This window comes from Neoarius graeffei, chromosome 9 (assembly GCF_027579695.1).
Source record: "Neoarius graeffei isolate fNeoGra1 chromosome 9, fNeoGra1.pri, whole genome shotgun sequence".
NCBI lineage: Eukaryota > Metazoa > Chordata > Actinopteri > Siluriformes > Ariidae > Neoarius > Neoarius graeffei.
The window spans coordinates 24,975,097-24,993,898 of record NC_083577.1 but is presented as its reverse complement, the minus strand read 5'-3'; the positions used below and the strand labels follow the sequence as shown (position 1 = coordinate 24,993,898).

The 18,802-nt window shown below is 41.1% G+C and overlaps 1 protein-coding gene across 2 annotated transcripts in view; it reads right to left on the bottom strand.

The window, feature by feature from the left end:
* LOC132891543 (interferon-induced protein 44-like) overlaps window positions 1–18,802 on the bottom strand; it is a 92,253-nt gene continuing 73,451 nt past the window's right edge. Inside the window, exons 6-10 of one of the 2 annotated variants that reach the window (XM_060929226.1) lie at window positions 13,655–13,847; window positions 6,067–6,207; window positions 5,038–5,209; window positions 1,201–1,301; window positions 1–760 (exon numbers count right to left, since the gene is read on the bottom strand). In XM_060929226.1, the coding sequence (XP_060785209.1) occupies window positions 560–760; window positions 1,201–1,301; window positions 5,038–5,209; window positions 6,067–6,207; window positions 13,655–13,847 (808 nt within the window). In that variant the 3' untranslated portion in view covers window positions 1–559. Of the gene's footprint in view, window positions 984–1,200; window positions 1,302–5,037; window positions 5,210–6,066; window positions 6,208–13,654; window positions 13,848–18,802 lie in introns of both variants that reach the window. The other variant, XM_060929228.1, reaches the window with a different exon arrangement.

Here is an 18,802-nt window from a genome sequence, read left to right as displayed (position 1 = left end):
TTTTGTATAAAGTTTTTATTTATCAATTTTGCAAAAAATAAACATAAAAATGCTGTTTCTGAAAATCCAGTGAATGTGGATATAATAAAACAGTTATTCCACTCAATCTCATTGTACATGGCTTATACTGTAGCTGACAAGGTGCATATGACTCGATTTTGTGGAATAACTATTAAATATAGTTAACATAACATGTTTTGGTGTTATAAATTAATCACATCAGCATAAAACAGACAGTTAAACCAACTATTCATATCATTGAAAGTCTATACCTATTATACATGCAAACACAATTTAAACATTATTTTAACTAAACCAGAACATTGGCTCCACCAGTAGAACATTTAGATTCCAACTATAACATCACATACCATGTTGAAAGTTCTTAAATGTATCAGGTCATTGCCATTTGACATTGAGAAATGAGGTGTAAATAGCAAAGACAGTAAAACTTTATAATATTATCAGGTTTTGTGATATTGTGCACAATACCAGAAATGCTATTGATATGTTTGTGTGCTTGCATGCCATTTGTTTGATGATGTTTATTTGTTTTCCTTCAGCTATGTGAAAGAGAAATTTCTTTTTTGTTCAGCTGTTTTTTTTTTTTTTGAACAAAAACAATCTTTTTTGTTAGTGTCATTGCCTTGGCAATGTGCATCCATGAAGTTGGTTGAAAGGGCTTCTGAAGGAGCACTGAAGGGAGGTTTGTATTTGTTTGGCTGCTGAGTTGAATTATCTCTAGAACTGATGACTTCTCCTTTAATATGAAAAAAATCCAAATGCTAATTGTGTGAATTTTCATCCTTCTACAATTGTTCACTAGCATGTTTCACATAGTCATTAGCACAATATACAGCATGTGTCAAAGCCTCCAGCATCAAGCAGTTCATATCCTCGTTTATGCGGGTCTCCTCATGATAGTTCCAGACAGGAAATATACAGTTCACTGGGACACCCAGTTTTTGACTGCATTCATGCATCTGCACATACCCACAAAGCATACACAGTCATATTCATATATATATATATATATATATATATATATATATATATATATATATATATATATATATATACACATACATACATACATACATACACACACACACACACACACACACACACACACAGTTGTATTTTTTTTTACACATTGTACAAATAATTAATAATCTTTGCAGAGATGCCTAAACTACTCACTTTAGCCTTGATCTTCTTGCTTTTGTAGATGTTGTGCAAATTATCCTTTGTCATTACACAGGCATTGTTTACTTTTGTCATCAAAACTACTTGAGGGACTCCTGTAGTACAGACAGTTAGCATACAGAAGATACACGGTTACTGTTCGACTCTGACAGTGGGTACCTAGTTTATTAATCATAATCTGAAATACTCTAACATAACAACAACCTTCTGAAAGGTACACTCATATCAATTAGTTATTATAGTGCTGAGAATCTTTTTGTTGAAAATGAAAAACTACTTAGTCAAGAGCCAAAGAGCACTCTGTGATATGACGTTCTTAAGCTGCTGTGAGTCACCCTGATGAGTCATTTTGAATCCTGTAATTCATAGTCAGTACTGTGTCAGGGGTATCAGGTTGGAATTGGTTGGAAATTTGTACGCATAAATCACACAACAGTTAAGATCAGCAAACATGATAATGTTCTAACTTCAGGCATGAATGAGTCGTGCCAATACTGATTGTCAGGATCTGTGGCCAATCAAGGGAGAATGTGATAAAGTTTTTGATTTTTCTTGCTGCTCAGTTAAGCCATTTATTTGTTCTCTAATTTGGTGGGAGGCTAGTGTCCATCCATTATCCATAACTGTTTATCTTGTACAGGGTCACGGGCAAGCTGGAGCCTATCCTAGCTGACTATGGGCGAGAGGCAGGGTACACCCTGGACAAGTCACCAGGTCATTGCAGGGCTGACACAGAGACAAACAACCATTCACACTCACATCTATGGTCAATTTAGAGCCACCAATTAGCCTAACCTGCATGTCTTTGGACTATGGGGGAAACCCACACAGACATGGGGAGAACATGCAAACTCCACACAGAAAGGCCCTCGTCGGCCACTGGGCTCGAACCCAGAACCTTTTTGTTGTGAGGCAACAGTGCTAACCACTACACCACCGTGCCACCTTGTAGGCTAGTGTATGATAGATAAAAAACAGCTTGATTAATCCTTGTGGAATCTGTCTTGCAATGCAGTTAAGAATTTTGATCTGTGACAGAACTCAGACTGGAGAACAAAACAGACAGATTAGATAGCAAAGTACATAGGCAGAGTTTAAAAAAAAAGTTGTAATTTTGTTAGGTTAGTTTGAATTAACAGGCTAGTTGCCAGCTAATCCAGAACCAGCAGGTTGAAGTACAGTTTTTACTTGCAGGCCAACAGAATCTTGAATAAACTGTAATCCAGTCATTACTCCTTCTTCCACTCTTTCACTTCATGCCTCCACTACTTCCCACATATTGGTCACCTTACTGACAGCTCAAGGACAATCATGAACAATCTCTTTATATGTTTCTCTCACTTTTGGGCATGTTGCAATTTTTATTAAGGACACTATTACCACTTTACTGCCACTAAGGACTAAGATCTGTATATCTGCAATATATCAATATATTGATCATATTTATTAGACACTGCACATACTACTACGTCAAACTTAATTGTAACTTTCTAAATTTAAATGCTACTTTGTACAGCTGCTTCATCTGCCTTTTATACTCTCATATGTGTATAGTTGTCTGTTCAGACACTACAATTGGACACAGCTATGATTTATTTTACTACCTTTTGCACTTTTGTTCACATATTGTGACTGCACATATTCCAGTGTTTACTGTTAGAACTTCCACACTAACATGGTACTTACATACTAACTTGGCATACATACCATACATAGAGGATATTATACGGTTGCGTAAAGATACAGTGTCTTGCAAAAGTATTGATCCCCCTTGGTATTTGTCCTGTTTTGTCGCATAACAAATTGGAATTAAAATATATTTTGGGGGGATTAGCACCATTTGATTCACACAACATGCCTACAACTTTAAAGGTGAAAATTGTTTTATTGTGACACAAACAATAATTAAGATAAAAAAAAGAAATCTGGAGTGTGCATAGGTACCCCCCCCCCCCCCCCCCCCCCCCGTCAATACTTTGTAAAGCCACCTTTTCCTGCAATTACAGCTGCAAGTCTCTTGGGGTATGTTTCTATTAGCTTTGCACATCTAGCCACTGGGATTTTTGTCCATTCCTCAAGGCAAAAGTGCTCCAACCCCTTCAAGTCATATGGGTTTTGTTGGTGTACAGCAATCTTCAAGTTATGCCACAGATTGTCAATTGGGTTGAGGGCTGGGATTTGACTAAGCTATTCCAAGACATTTAAATGTTTCCTTTTAAACCACTCCAGTGTAGCTTTAGCAGTATGTTTAGGGTCATTGTCCTGCTGGAACATGAACCTTCGACCCAGTCTCAAGCTTCTGGCTAATTCAAACAGGTTTTGCTCCAGAACTGCTCTGTATTTAGTGCCATCCATCTTTCCTTCAGTCCTGACCAGCTTTCCTGTCCCTGCAGATGAAAAATCTGCAGGGACAGGAATGATGCTGCCACCACCATGCTTCACTGTCGGAATAGTGTTCTCAGGGTGTTGGGTTTGCGCCACACATGGCATTTCCCATAATGGCCAAAAAGATAGATTTTAGTTTCATCTGAGCAGAGAATCTTCTTCCATGTGTTTGGGGAGTCTGCCACATGCTGTTGGGCAAACTCCAAATGTGTTTTCTTAAGCAATTACTTTTTTCTGGCCTTTCTTCCATAAAGCCCTGCTCTGTGGAGTGTATGGCTTAAAGTGGTCCCATGGACAGATATTCCCTTCTGTGGATCTTTGCAGCTCCTTCAGTGTTATCTTTGGTGTCTTTGTTGCATCTCTGATTCATGCCCTCCTTGCCTGGTCTGTGAATTTTGGTGGGCGGCCTTCTCTTGAACCTTTAAAGTGGTAGGCATGCTGTGTAAATCAAATGGTGCTAACCCTACAAAAAATCCATTTAATTCTGTCTTGTAATGCAACAAAAAACAGGACAAACACCAAGGGGGATGAATACTTTTGCAAGACACGAATATATATAATTTGTTTGTCAATAATCACTTTCCCTGCTTTCCTCTCTCTTCCCCCATTTTTCATGCCTTTTTTATTTGTTTTTATGTTGCACAGGTGTAGAGTATCTGAGCCTCACAACAAGCATGTCAATGTAAAATTGTAACTGACATTTTATGCACTTGACAGTTAAACATGAAACTTGAAATTCTATCAACCCCAGAGATGCAAGGAGCCTCTGGGAAAGCACCTACTATATTCAGCCTTCTGTCTGGAGTTAAATATGTACAATCACAACTGTGAAATTAATGCACATAGTGGAGGAAGAGCAGAGCACAACCAATGTTACAAAATGTGGTTTGCAATCACATTTTTATACCATTGAGGCCAAAATTCCAAACAACTATTCACCCATTATCATAGGTGCAGACAATAGAGCTGTTATTCTGTGTGTTGTTACTGTATAAGGAGTGCTCATGGGAATGTGAACAAACAAGTTTCCTGTGCTAAAGGCTTAACTGACGTGACTATAGCTGGGTGGCCAGACTTCTGAATTATTGCAAAGATACATAACAGTAAAAACAGTTCGCACAATGAACACATTTTGGTTGAATTTTCAAATGTAATGTAACCTATGCTAACCTATGTTTTTGTTTGTTTTTTTAATTTTATCATTTGTTGTGTAATATGTTTAATTATATCATTTTTTGCATCTAGAAAGCTCTACCAAAAAGTATTATATTTGATTTGTATTTATCATTCTGAATCATTTACCTGAATCATTTATCGTGTGTGTGTGTGTGTGTGTGTGTGTGTGTGTGAGAGAGAGAGAGATTTCAAAGATGTTTTTTATTTTTCTGTGAATATGAATACAGCTTTTTGGTTTAATTCATAGCATTTTCTGAATAACTGACTCACCTATGTTGCGTGCTGCTTTGCTGACAGTCTGAAATTTGTGAAGGACATCATTTCCAATTAATCCAATTGTGTCTGCTGCTACAATGCACAGCAGACAGTGCATCCGATCACTTAGGGTAGGATTTTTGAGGTAATATGTGCTGTCATCAGATAACGGGTCTCTGACGTTACACTAAAGAAAGAGAAAAATGTAAATATGTAGTGTCTGGTTACTATTGGTTGTTTTGTATAGTAAAACAAATATATACTTATGTATATCTATATTGACCAGTCACTTATATATAAAAGTGACCGTTCACTTGCTGGGCCATATGAGCTGTATGGAGGATGGCCGCATCCCCAAGGACCTGTTGTACGGAGAGCTGGCCAGCAGCACGAGACCCATGGACAGGCCAACTCTGTGCTATAAAGACATCTGCAAGTGGGACATGAAAGCCTGCAACATCAACCCATCAACCCGGGAGAAGCTGGCAGCTGACTGCAACAGGCTGGAGGATGACCGTCAAGCTTGGCGTCCAACAGAGCAAACACAGGAGACAGGAGCAGTGGACCCAGAGACGACAACAGAAGAAACAAAGAGCAGACTCGCAGCCCTCTGAGACCTTCACATGCAGCAACTGCAGCAAGACCTGCCACTCCAGAATTGGACTGTTCAGCCACAGCAGGTGCTGCACCTTTACCACTCACTGACCCAAGGCGCAAAAGTCCATTATCTCCCGAGACAGATGGATGCCAACAACAAGTGTTCACTTGCTGCCTAATATATCCCACCCCTTGACAGGTGCCATTGTAATGAGATAATCAATGTTATTCACTTCACCTGTCAGTGGTATTAATGTTATGGCTGATCAGTGTATATGTATGCATAACATGTTAGTCTTTTGCATTTCCTATACTTTTTGTGCTCATGTATGAAGATGAAGCTCATGAAGATTATAATAAAGAGACAAAGCAATTATAATGCAGGCCATAATCCTTATACACAAGTGTAATTTAAATAGTGTAACAATGAAGGGGATTTTACCTTACCTCGTAACCAGCTTTCATGTGACCTTTTACAGCACTGATGATATCATCCGTGTGCACACCGCCATTTGCTTGCAGGCCCATTATGTCATAGAAGGCAAAAGGAAAAGATCCTTTTTCTTTTGGAACTTCAAATCTGTAAAACTAAAGTAAATGTTCACATTTGTATGTGTTGTCACTCAAATTCAGCCAAATTAGAAAAAGTTGGGGTGGTATGGAAAACAAAAAAGCAATGAGTTTTAATTTTACTTTGACTTGTATTTCATTGCAGAGAGTATTTCATGTTTTGTCTGGTCAACTTAATTTCATTTGTTAATATACATCCATTCCTGAGTTTCAGGCTTGCAACACACTCCAAAAAAAGGTTGGGAAGGAGACACTTTAGGGCTAGTAATGAAGTAAAACAATGAAATAATGATATGATTTGAAACAGGTGATGTCAACTGGTAATTGTAATGATTTGGTACAAAAGCAGTTCCCAGGAAAAGCCTTGTCTTTGAGGCGCAAAGATGGCTTAGGATCTCCAGTTCGTCAACAAATGCATGAGAAAATTATTGAAATGTTTAAAAACAATGTTCCTCAAAGAAATATACAAGGGATTTGGACCCTCTATGGTGCATAATATCATTAAATTTGAGGAATTTTAGTATGTAAAGTGCAAGGGCACAAGCCAAAGTTGAACACTTGTGATCTCCAGTCACTCAGACGGCACTGCATCAAGAAACATCATTCATCTATAGCTGATATAATCACATGGGCTCAGGATTACTTTGGCAAACCTTTGTCAATACATCCACAAATGCCAGTTAAAACTTTACTATGCAAAAAGAAGCCATATGCTAACTGTGTCCAGAAGTGCTATCGACTTCTCTGGGCTCGGAGGCATCAAGGATGGACCATCACACAGTGGAAATGTGTATTATGGTCAGACAAAGCAGTATTCCAGGTCTTTGTTGGGTTCCAGCCCAAAGATGAAAAGGACCATCCAGATTGTTAACAGCAACAAGTCCAAAAGCCAGGGTCTGTCATGGTATGGGGTTGTGTCAGTGCCCTTGGCAAAGGTACTGTAACTTACTGTACACTTCTGTGATGGAAGCATTAATGCAGAAAAGGACATTAAGACTTTGGAGCAACATATGCTGCCTTCAAGATGACATCATCCATCCATTATCTGTAGCCACTTATCCTGTCCTACAGGGTTGCAGGCAAGCTGGAGCCTAGCCCAGCTGACTATGGGCAAGAAGCAGGGTACACATTGGACAAGTTGCCAGATCATCACAGGGCTGACACATAGAGATAAACAATACTTCACACTCACACCTACGATCAATTTAGAGCCACGAGTTAACCTAACTGCATGTCTTTGGGGGAAACCGGAGCACCCAGAGGAAAACCACGTGGACACGGGGAGAGCATACAAACTCTACACAGAAAGGCCCTCGCCAGCCACTGGGCTCGAACCCAGGACCTTCTTGCTGTGAGGCGACAATGCTAACCACTACGCCACCGTGCCGCCCCAGACGGCATCATCTCCAGGGATATTTCAACAAGACAATGCAAACCACATTCTGCACACATTACAAAGGTGTGGCTGTGGAAGAAGAGGGTGTGTCCCCTCTATCCCCAGTAGAGAATGTGTGGAGAATTTTGAAATGAAAAACATGATAATGACAACCTTGTACTGTTGGACACCTTAAAGCAGATACGTAGAGCCTTTATTTTTAAATAAATTTCTGAGTGGATAGTATCTCCATCCTTGACTCTTGTATGCTGAATAAATGGGAATAAAAATATATATTTTTGAGAGTTAAAATCGACCGCGGCGGCACGGTGGTGTAGTGGTTAGCGCTGTCGCCTCACAGCAAGAAGGTCCTGGGTTCGAGCCCCGGGGCCGGCGAGGGCCTTTCTGTGTGGAGTTTGCATGTTCTCCCCGTGTCCGCGTGGGTTTCCTCCGGGTGCTCCGGTTTCCCCCACAGTCCAAAGACATGCAGGTTAGGTTAACTGGTGACTCTAAATTGACCGTAGGTGTGAATGTGAGTGTGAATGGTTGTCTGTGTCTATGTGTCAGCCCTGTGATGGCCTGGCGACTTGTCCAGGGTGTACCCCGCCTTTCGCCCGTAGTCAGCTGGGATAGGCTCCAGCTTGCCTGCGACCCTGTAGAAGGATAAAGCGGCTTGAGATAATGAGATAAGATGAGAAATCGACCGCAAAGTTGGTATTTGAGCTGCCCCACTGAGCCAGCCAGCCCTGAGTGCATGACATCACAGCGGTAATCGGTTTTAAGGCCGAGGCCTTTTACAGCTATTGACCAACGTCATATAAATAAAAATTTATGGTGAAAGTAAGAAATACCGTTACCAACTTGCTCAACTAAGACTGATTTGACCTCACTGATTGTGGGTTGACTCTCATTAAAACAGTATAGGTGTTATAACTTATGCAACATACATGTACATGCATGCATTTTCACTGATAAAACGTAAAAGGCTAATTAAATAATCAGATGAACTGAGACAATCACATTCTGAAGCAAATGAAATAATCTTATACTGGTAACTTAAACACACAATACAAGTTACATGTATTAATCTAAATGCAGGCAAACAACGAGTGGTGTTGTTTTTGTTGTTTTATATCCAAATGAGAGTCGGCGCTTACCCATCTGTGTTCTCGCTTCCTGAAGGCCGAGCTCATGGCCGATTGTTTTGAAACAATCTGACTTTCAGTTGTTCGTTCAGTTCTCCGTTCATTCGTTTCTTCCACATAAGGGCGAGATGGCAGCAATATCCAGTTTAGAAATAAGATGGCTGGTCCACTCATTCTCTATTTTGTCCATACGGAGTACTCTGCCATTACTGCTCGGCTCAGACAATTACTAAAATTCCCAGATGGAATGGAATGTCATGAGTTTTAGCAACAACCGCGGGAAGGTCACTGCCCGAGTGATATGTCATGTCCCGTTCCATCCCGGGTTTTAGCAACAACCCTCAGCTCACTCCGGGAAGATTGGTGCAACTGAACTTTCCTTTTTAAAAAAATAAATACTTTCCTTTTCTTGTAGTTTTCTTTTTCTTTAATTATTGGTACTGCACCCTCTTTCAATACGGACTTATAGCCAATGCTCCTCAACAGATCAGAGGTTTTGTATGAGTCCTCGGTAAAATGTGCAGAGCAGAGGAGAAACCACTTCGTAGGCGCCCAATGTGCCCGTGAACTTCTTACAAAACGTTTCCAAATCTTTGCAGTTTGAACATTCTTGGGCCATGAATGCAACGTAAAGCCAGCTTCTGTTGTGTTGCTGTACCGGCCAAAAACACATCTACGTGGCATGGCGATAAATTAGCTCAAAATGGAGGCTCGGAGTTGCAGTCAGCTCTGTGTTTTAGTATAATGGAAATGGCGATGAGACCGATAGACTTCCTGTTGTGACGTTACGGACGTCAAGGTCATTCACTCAGACCACTACCTATATAAATCACTTTAATCGTAAAAATTACTATATTAGATTCATTGTTAATGCTTAAAACTATTCCTGTGCCATTCTTGAGGTCTCAAGGCATTTATAAACGAAAGTGAGGCCATGGCTCTGCATATATGCTTTAAGACCTGTTTGCAGGAAAAATGGGACAAAATCACAGTGTTGTGAGAAGGAATGGCAACATTATAAAGTGGTAAATGGCTTACTGTCCCAACTTTTTTGAAATGTGTTGCAAGGATCAATATTGGCATGTATTTATTTTGAAACAACACACACACACACACACACACACACACACACACACACACACACACACACACAATCAGGTGAAACATCAAATAATGTGTTCTTGCAGTGTTTTGAGTGCAATACAGGTCAACAATTGTTTACAAATCGTTGTTTTCAGTTTTAATTTCAATTTCAACATACCATCCCAAATTTTTCTGATTTGAGGTTGTAACACAAACAGAAATCAACAGCAACAGCAATGATCAGGATGCCTCCTCTGCCAACTGGTCTCCCCCTTGTTACTAATTTGTATCCCTGAAATAATCTTAAGAACATACTTCAGTGAAGAAACCACTGATGTAAAACTATATGAGACATTTGACCTTAATTTGATCTTGATCCTGTTTGGATCAATTCCAGAATCTAATCAGTCAATATGCTGGTTGAAATGATAATTTACGAACACTTTCACCACTTCAGATACAGACAGATGGATGCATGGGTAACCCAGAAACAATGCCTCCATAAAAAAAAAAAAAGTGCTGGGGTTAGAATGAAAACACTATCAAGCATAGTCTCTTATTCCAAAATACAAGATGTTTTCATAATGACAAGTATGTGTTTCATTTATAGTTTTCAAATATTGTAATGCTATGAATAGCCAGCTGGCTGACAGAAATTGCAGTTTGTTGTTGTTTTATTACTTTTGGAATATCAGACACAAGACATAATTAATCTGTGGTTGGTAGAAGAGAGCAACTGGACTTGCTTGAAAAGTCTTGAAGACGTTTCGCCTCTCGTCTGAAAGGCATCCTCAGTTTTGTCTGTCTAATAGGGAGTATCAAGTATTTATCCTCTCATGGATCATAATAGAATATGAATCAGAATGCTGATGGCTGCATTGAAGGTGGCTGATAGATGTCATAGACACCCACCTCTGTTCAGTGATGGTCATTAGCATTCTGATTCAGATTCTATTATGATCCATGAGAGGATAAATACTTGATACTCCCTATTAGACAGACAGAACTGAGGATGCCTTTCGGATGAGAGGCGAAACGTCTTCAAGACTTTTCAAGCAAGTCCAGTTGCTCTCTTCTACCAACCACAGATTACTATGTACCTGGACGACTGAGTATCTTCACAGATAAGACATAATTAACACTCCATATAATAATTAGGGGGTGCTCCGGTTTCCCCCACAGTCCAAAGACATGCAGGTTAGCCTATTTGATGGCTCTAAATTGACCGTAGGTGTGAATGGTTGTTTGTCTCTATGTGTCAGCCCTGTGATGACCTGGTGACTTGTCCAGGGTGTACCCCACCTCTCGCCCATAGTCAGCTGGAATAGGCTCCAGCTAGCCTGCGACCCTGTACAGGATAAGCAGCTACAGATAATGGATGGATGGATGGATGGATGATAATTAGGTTTCCATATGAGATGGGAGTAAGAATGCACTTCATTTTTGCATGCAAAAAAATGCCCATTTATACAAAAAAAATCAATAGATTGTGGGGTGAAGGGAATAGTTAAAGTGAAACAGTCCAAAATAGTTGACTTAATTTTTTGATTTAAGACAATGGGACAGTGAATAAATGTCATTTGTGCTTATTCTGATCACCCATTTTGGTCTAATGAACATCATTCATGTACAAACAATCTGCAACTACAGGCTGAATAGTTGTTGTAGAATGTGATTTTATATTCAAAATGTATAGAAAGTGGGGATCTGTGATTTGTATGTTTTTTATAGAGTTTGAAGGTTACTAATATATGGAAGGAAAAAGTAGATGGTCCATGAAAAATCACTTTTATTACCTTTTGATGGACATAAATCACATGCATTTGGTGTGGCTTTAATTTCCATCTTTGTTTAAAACAATTATTGAATTGTATTCATTTTGTAGTAGTTAAAGTGAAGTAGCTGATTTATGTTGAAGTGTGACATCATTAATCGTGTACATCCACAAGAACATTTTAAAAAGAGAGAGATAGTAATTGAGAAAAGTAGTGTGTTTAGTAATGTGTTTGTACTAAAAGCAGATTATGGTAGACGAAAGTGAGTTGGAAAATGTTTCTTTGAAGATGAGAATATCACATCCCTGTTGCATTATATAATATAAGTGTGAACAAATTCCTTTTTGATGGGAAATAGTACCTGAGCCCAAGTGCATAAACACTGCCTTATGTACATCCAAATTTTAAATGTGTTCTGGCAGAAAATTACATAAACGTGCATGAAAACAGGCCCAATTTGTTTTACATACTTGCAGCAAAATCGGCTGGAATCTCCAATGTTGATGTAGTAAGTATTTCTTCAGAGGTTTCCAGGGGTGATACCTTCTGATTTCTAACCAAACCATTTTCTTTTTCCAAACAAACCAGATGTCCATAAAAAAACCACATTTCTTTTGTAAATGCTCCTGGATACAATTTCTGAATTATGAGACTTAATTTTCCAGATCTTGATAAACCTTGAAAATCCACATTCACTGGATATGAGCAATTGCATGCTGTGATTGGCTACTCTACTACTAGGCTATCAGCTCATATACCATGAGCAGAGAAAAACAAAATGGTGGCTTTGCTATCATATATTAAAAAGAAACATCCATCCATTATCTGTAACCACTTATCGTGTACAGGGTCACAGACAAGCTAGAGCCTATCCCAGCTGACTCTGGGTGAGAGGTGGTGCACACCCTGGACAAGTTGCCAGATCATCGCAGGGCTGACACATACAGATACACAACCATTCAGACTCACACCTTCGGTCAATTTGGAACCACCAATTCGCCTAACCTGCATGTCTTTGGACTGTGGGGGAAACCAGAGCACCCAGAGGAAACCCATGCAGACATGGGGAGAACATGCAAACTCCACACAGAAAGGCCCTTGTCAGCCACTTGACTTGAACCCAAAACCTTCTTGCTGTGAAGCGACAGTGCACTACACCACTGTGCCGCCCTTTAAAAGAAACAGAAATAGCTAAAAGAATATTGTCATTGTGAACAGTGGGGATTTGCGCTGATAACCTCCCCTTTAACGTGAACGCGCATTAACCCTGATTAGGTTAAACCAGGTTCAACAAATCAACTTCAAAACTGGCGTCGTAGTACCGTTTAACCCCAAACAAGATAACCAGGTTTTGTCAACCCCGGTTTAGCGGGGGAACCCTGGGTTACTTCTAGGTAGGTTAACCTCCGTTCGTAGTACAGGGCCCTGATTGTCATCCCATTGATTGAAAACAACTGACTCTAATTTCACCTTCAAAGTAGTTGCTAATCCTAGAGGTTCACATACTTTTGCCACTCTCAGATATGTAATATTGGATCCATCTATCCATTATCTGTAGCCGCTTATCCTGTTCTACAGGGTCAGCTATCCCAGCTGACTATGGGTGAGAGGCAGGTTACACCCTGGACAAGTCACCAGGTTATCGCAGAGCTGACACAGAGACAAACAACCATTCACACTCACATCTATGGTGAATTTTGAGCCACCAATTAACCTAACCTGCATGTCTTTGGACTGTGGGGGAAACTGGAGCACCCGGAGGAAACCTGCAAACTCCACACAGAAAGGCCCTCGCCAGCCACTGGTCTCGAACCCAGGACCTTCTAGCTGTGAGGCGACACTGCTAACCACTACACCACCATACCACCCTTAATATTGGATCATTTTCCTCAATCAAGAGATGACAAAGTATAATATTTTTGTCTCATTTGTTTAACTGGGTTCTCTTTTATATATATATATATATATATATATATATATATATATATATATATATATATATATATATATCTGTGTGTTGTAAGCTGCAAGTGACAATGTGTGCAAACTGTGAATGAAGTCTTGACAGAGTTGCAGGTTGGACTCACATTTTTAGTCTGACTCTCGCCAGACAGTGCAGCAGCCAGACACTCAATCAATTGACGTCCTTTAAAAATGGTTCTGATGGTGTTTATGGTGCTGGACTTTCCTGCTCCAACTAATCCATAGAGCAGGAAGTGGAGTTCTGGGACTTCTGAGACTATTCGAAATGCCTTGAGATTGTTCAACAATCTCTCTTGACTGTAAAAAAGAATAAAACAGAAAATCTGTGACATACTGACTTTGATCTGCAGAAGTTTTATGACTTTAAAAGAACACTTATGGAGAAGTGCTTCCTTTTTATGACATGAAGGTGCTTGATAAAGCATTCTCCAAATACAGTACAGCTTTAGTTCACCATTTTCTTTTCATCTACAGTACTGCGCAAATGTCTTAGGCACCTTATTTTTTTCATACAAACTTTGTTATAGATTTCTATTTTCTGACTCCTACATTAATGACTCAATACAAAAAAAATTTGAGGTCCAAACTTTCGTTTTCCAGCACAAAATTAAATGTTACAGGAAAAAAAAAGTTTCTATCTGAGCAGCATATTACGTAAGAGACTGCTTTTCAGATTAAAAAAGAAAACATAATGAAGGCTCCTGGGTTTTGGTGCAAAATTAAGGAGCACATGTGACAGTTAAAGTGTTCAGAAGAACTGTGGATGGTTCTGCAAGATGTAAAATCGACAGCTCATTTCCTTATAAAACTGAACTCATTGTACCTGAGACTACTATTTTTTAAGCAAAGGGTCAGTTCACACCAAATATTGACTTTGTTATATTGACTTATTACTTTATATTGACTTTGACTGGGGCATGGTTGTTGTTACCAGACAAGCTGGGTTGAGTATTTCAGAAACTGCTGATTAGAGTTGACACTGAATGGTGCAGGAAAAAAAAAATGCAGCAAATAGCAGAGCTGTTGGTAGAAATGTCTTATCAGAGAATGGCCAGACTAGTTTGAGCTGAAAGAAAGACCCATCGGTACACAGCAAATTCCTCAGTGTTGAATTAACACTTTCAGAGTTAATTTGTGTCCAATTGGACCTATATAAACACAGTAGGGTGTTAAATCAACACTCTGGGTGTTAATTCAACACTGGGGATTTTGCTGTGTACTGATTTTTTTTTTCAAAAATGTGGTAAGCAGAAAAGCATCTCTGAATGCACAACACATCAGATCTTCTGCAGATGTTCTATAACAGCAGAATACCAGAAACTGAGGGCACAGGCTTGGAAAAAAAAAAAACAAACACCTGAGACAAGGAAGTAACAGTCATTGCTCAAACTTGACATTCAATAATGCAAGATGAGATGAGATAAATAAGCTCCTCAAGCTTACTTCATTTTGTTGAGATCATTCAGTGTTATGTATTCTTCATTTGCAAGTCTCATGCTTTTGATAGATTCAGAGCCATCAGTTTGGGGCATTTATTTATTTATTTATTTATTTATTTTTTAGATCAATCAGATCAATCCAATTCTTGAAATTCTCATGTTGAAATAATTATTCATTCAGTTATCTTTCCGGGCGGCACGGTGGTGTAGTGGTTAGCGCTGTCGCCTCACAGCAAGAAGGTCCTGGGTTCGAGCCCCAGGGCCGGCGAGGGCCTTTCTGTGTGGAGTTTGCATGTTCTCCCTGTGTCCGCGTGGGTTTCCTCCGGGTGCTCCGGTTTCCCCCACAGTCCAAAGACATGCAGGTTAGGTTAACTGGTGACTCTAAATTGACCGTAGGTGTGAATGGTTGTCTGTGTCTATGTGTCAGCCCTGTGATGACCTGGCGACTTGTCCAGGGTGTACCCCGCCTTTTGCCCGTAGTCAGCTGGGATAGGCTCCAGCTTGCCTGCGACCCTGTAGAAGGATAAAGCGGCTAGAGATAATGAGATGAGATGAGTTATCTTTCCAAGCAACTTAGGATGGTAATGCATCCAGAACCTAACCCGAGACACAATACCATTGCAGAGCACTATGCACGCACTCATTCACATCTAGGAGCAATTTTGAGTCAGCAATCCACCAACTAGCATGTTTTTGGGAGGTAGACGAGAATTGGAAATCCTGGAGTACACCCATACAAAACACTGGGGGGGGGGGAATACAAAACTCTGCACAAACAGTAAACCAAGTTCAGGATCAAAACCTGGAGCTGTGCCTATCTCATCTCATCTCATTATCTCTAGCCGCTTTATCCTGTTCTACAGGGTCGCAGGCAAGCTGGAGCCTACCCCAGCTGACTATGGGCGAAAGGCAGGGTACACCCTGGACAAGTGGCCAGGTCATCACAGGGCTGACACATAGACACAGACAACCATTCACACTCACAGTCAATTTAGAGTCACCAGTTAACCTAACCTGCATGTCTTTGGACTGTGGAGGAAACTGGAATACCCGGAGAAAACTCACGTGGACACGGGGAGAACATGCAAACTCCACACAAAAGGGCCCTCGCCGGCCACGGGGCTCGAACCCAGAACTTCTTGCTGTGAGGCATGGATTAAAGTTTTCCATCAACTGAACTCTCCCAAGGCCAAATGTAGCCTGGGAAATCCCATGCTGCTTTGCACAATCGTTCCGATCTGAAAAGACAGCATGGAAACTATGGTCTAAAGCAGGGGTGTCAAACCTGATCCATAAAGGGCCTTGTGGCTGCAGGTTTTCATTCCAGCCATGCAGCAGCACACCTGACTTGGCTCATTCAATCAACTGAACTGTCTTCACACAGTCAAATACTTGCAGCCACACCCACCCTTAATTAAAGGGTGGGTGTGTCAGTTGATTGAATAAGCCAAATCAGGGTGCTGCTGCATGGCTGGAATGAAAACCTGCAGCCACACGGCCCTTTATTGATCAGGTTTGACACCCCTGGTCTAAAGGCTCGCCTGAGTTAGGGAGCCAATCAGAGAGTGGGGAGGGGTGGAAAGACGGTGACGCATACTACTCGACAAACGGAAGCTTGTAGTTTATTTGGGACTGTTTACGGATCACATTTAACATGGCAGCGAGCGATACGAACCAAACTTTCGATCAAGCTTTAGACACTGTTCTGAATAGTTTAGAGCAGTAATCGTTCGGTGCCATTGTTTTCCTATTTTTGTTTTGCCTTCTCTTTCTCTTTCCTTCTCTTCTTCGTCTTCTTTGTCGCTCTAACTACGTCACCGGGTACAACTGCCATGATTGGCCATGGGCTACGTATACGCCAAATGATAGACATTCGCAATGTCCAATAAATGGCCATTGACAATCGTAAACCACACCTCCCCTACGAGAAATTCAATAGGCGGATTCCAGACCATATTTCACTTGTGATATGGTCTTGTGATAGCCAGACTAGGCCAAATGTGAGGTTGGTGCTGATCCGAGGAGAATTAAAATGACGGGTGGTTGGGTAGAGATTGGGTTATAACCAGAGGTGGAAAAACTGGATTGACAGAGTAAAAGTCCTGCTTAAGTTTTCCTTCTGCCTGTGCTCTCAACACAGGTGATTTCACCAATTAGCTCATCAACCTGGCTTAGGGGATGTGGTAATTAGGATCAGCTGGTTCATTGAATTGGCTGGAGCAAAAACGTGGCAGGGTTTTTACTTTCTGCACCCGGGTTTTTCCACCTCTGGTTATAACACTGATGTGTTGCAACACCATCAACTATCAGCAGGGTTTATTTAACTTTTTTGTTTTTGAGCCATGCTTTGTGTCGTTCATTTCCTATGTTTGATCATGTTTAAACGTTCGCTGTCTACGGTGCGGCATTAAAAAAACATGCGCTGTCAAAATTGGCAAAATACATTCCCATGTACTTCGGGTCCGTGTATCAACCGATCATTCAAATATTCCATTCAATCTGGAAGACGAAAAACAAAAAAACCACTCAATATTTTGTTTTCCTGTTTTTCTGTATGACCAAAAACAAAAAAAACACTCAATATTTCGTTTTCCTGTTTTTCTGTATGACCAAAAAATGAGGGATTGGTGTTTGTTTTCCTTTTTCCAACTCAAAACAGAACAAATAATAAACAGGGAAACCAAAACGAAATAATAACTCTAATTTACGATTATTGATTTTGTCTATTCCCCATGCTACATTAGCCTTCCCATGATCCTCAGCGACAGTCCATCATCATCTCTGCGTCTATGAAACAGAAAAATTGCATGTGCATGTATATATCAAGTAATTTATTCATACATCCTATTCATTTAATATATTAAGCTGATGATCTCTTAATTATTATTATCTCAATATAATAGTAATCTGTATACTCGAGTTGAGGGGGGATGGGGGGATGCCATCCCCCCGGAATAAAAAATGGTCAAAATCATCCCCCCTCTAAAATGGGCATCCCCCCTCCCTTCCCTTGAGCAATTTTATCAATAAATGTGGACATTACTTCTATTTAACATTGGAATTAGAAATGCCATTCCACGTAGCTCCCCTCCTTGAACTGCCACCTTATTGTGGTGGAGGGGTTTGTGTGCTTGAATGATCCTAGGAGCTATGTTGTCGGGGGCATTATGCCCCTGTCAGGGTTTCCCAAGGCAGACAGGTCCTAGGTGACAGGCCAGACTAAGAGCAGTTCACCAAAACCCCTATGGAGAGAAATCCGAGCACCGTGACGTCGCCCGGGATGACGCAGCCGGGGCCCCACCCTGGAGCCAGGCCCGGGGTTGGGGCTCGTATGCGAGCGCTTGGTGGCCGGGCCTTTGCCCATGGGGCCCGGCCGGGCTCAGCCCGAAGAGCTGACGTGGGCCCGACCTCCTGTGGGTTCACCACCCACAGAGGTAGCAGTAGGGGACTGGTGCAATGTGGATTGGGTGGCAGTCGAAGGCAGGGGCCTCGACGACCTGATCCCCGGACACAGCGGCTGGCTGTTGGGACATGGAATGTCACTTCGCTGGGGGGGAAAGAGCCTGAGCTTGTGCGGGAGGTTGAGAGGTACCGGCTAGAGATAGTCGGGCTCACCTCCACGCACAGCTTGGGCTCTGGAACCCAGCTCCTCGAGAGGGGCTGGACTCTCCACTTCTCAGGAGTCGCCCGTGGTGAGCGGCGGCGGGCTGGTGTGGGCTTGCTTATAGCTCCCCAGCTCAGCCGCCATGTGTTGGAGTTTACCCCAGTGAACGAGAGGGTCGCCTCGCTGCGCCTTCGGATTGGGGAGAGGGC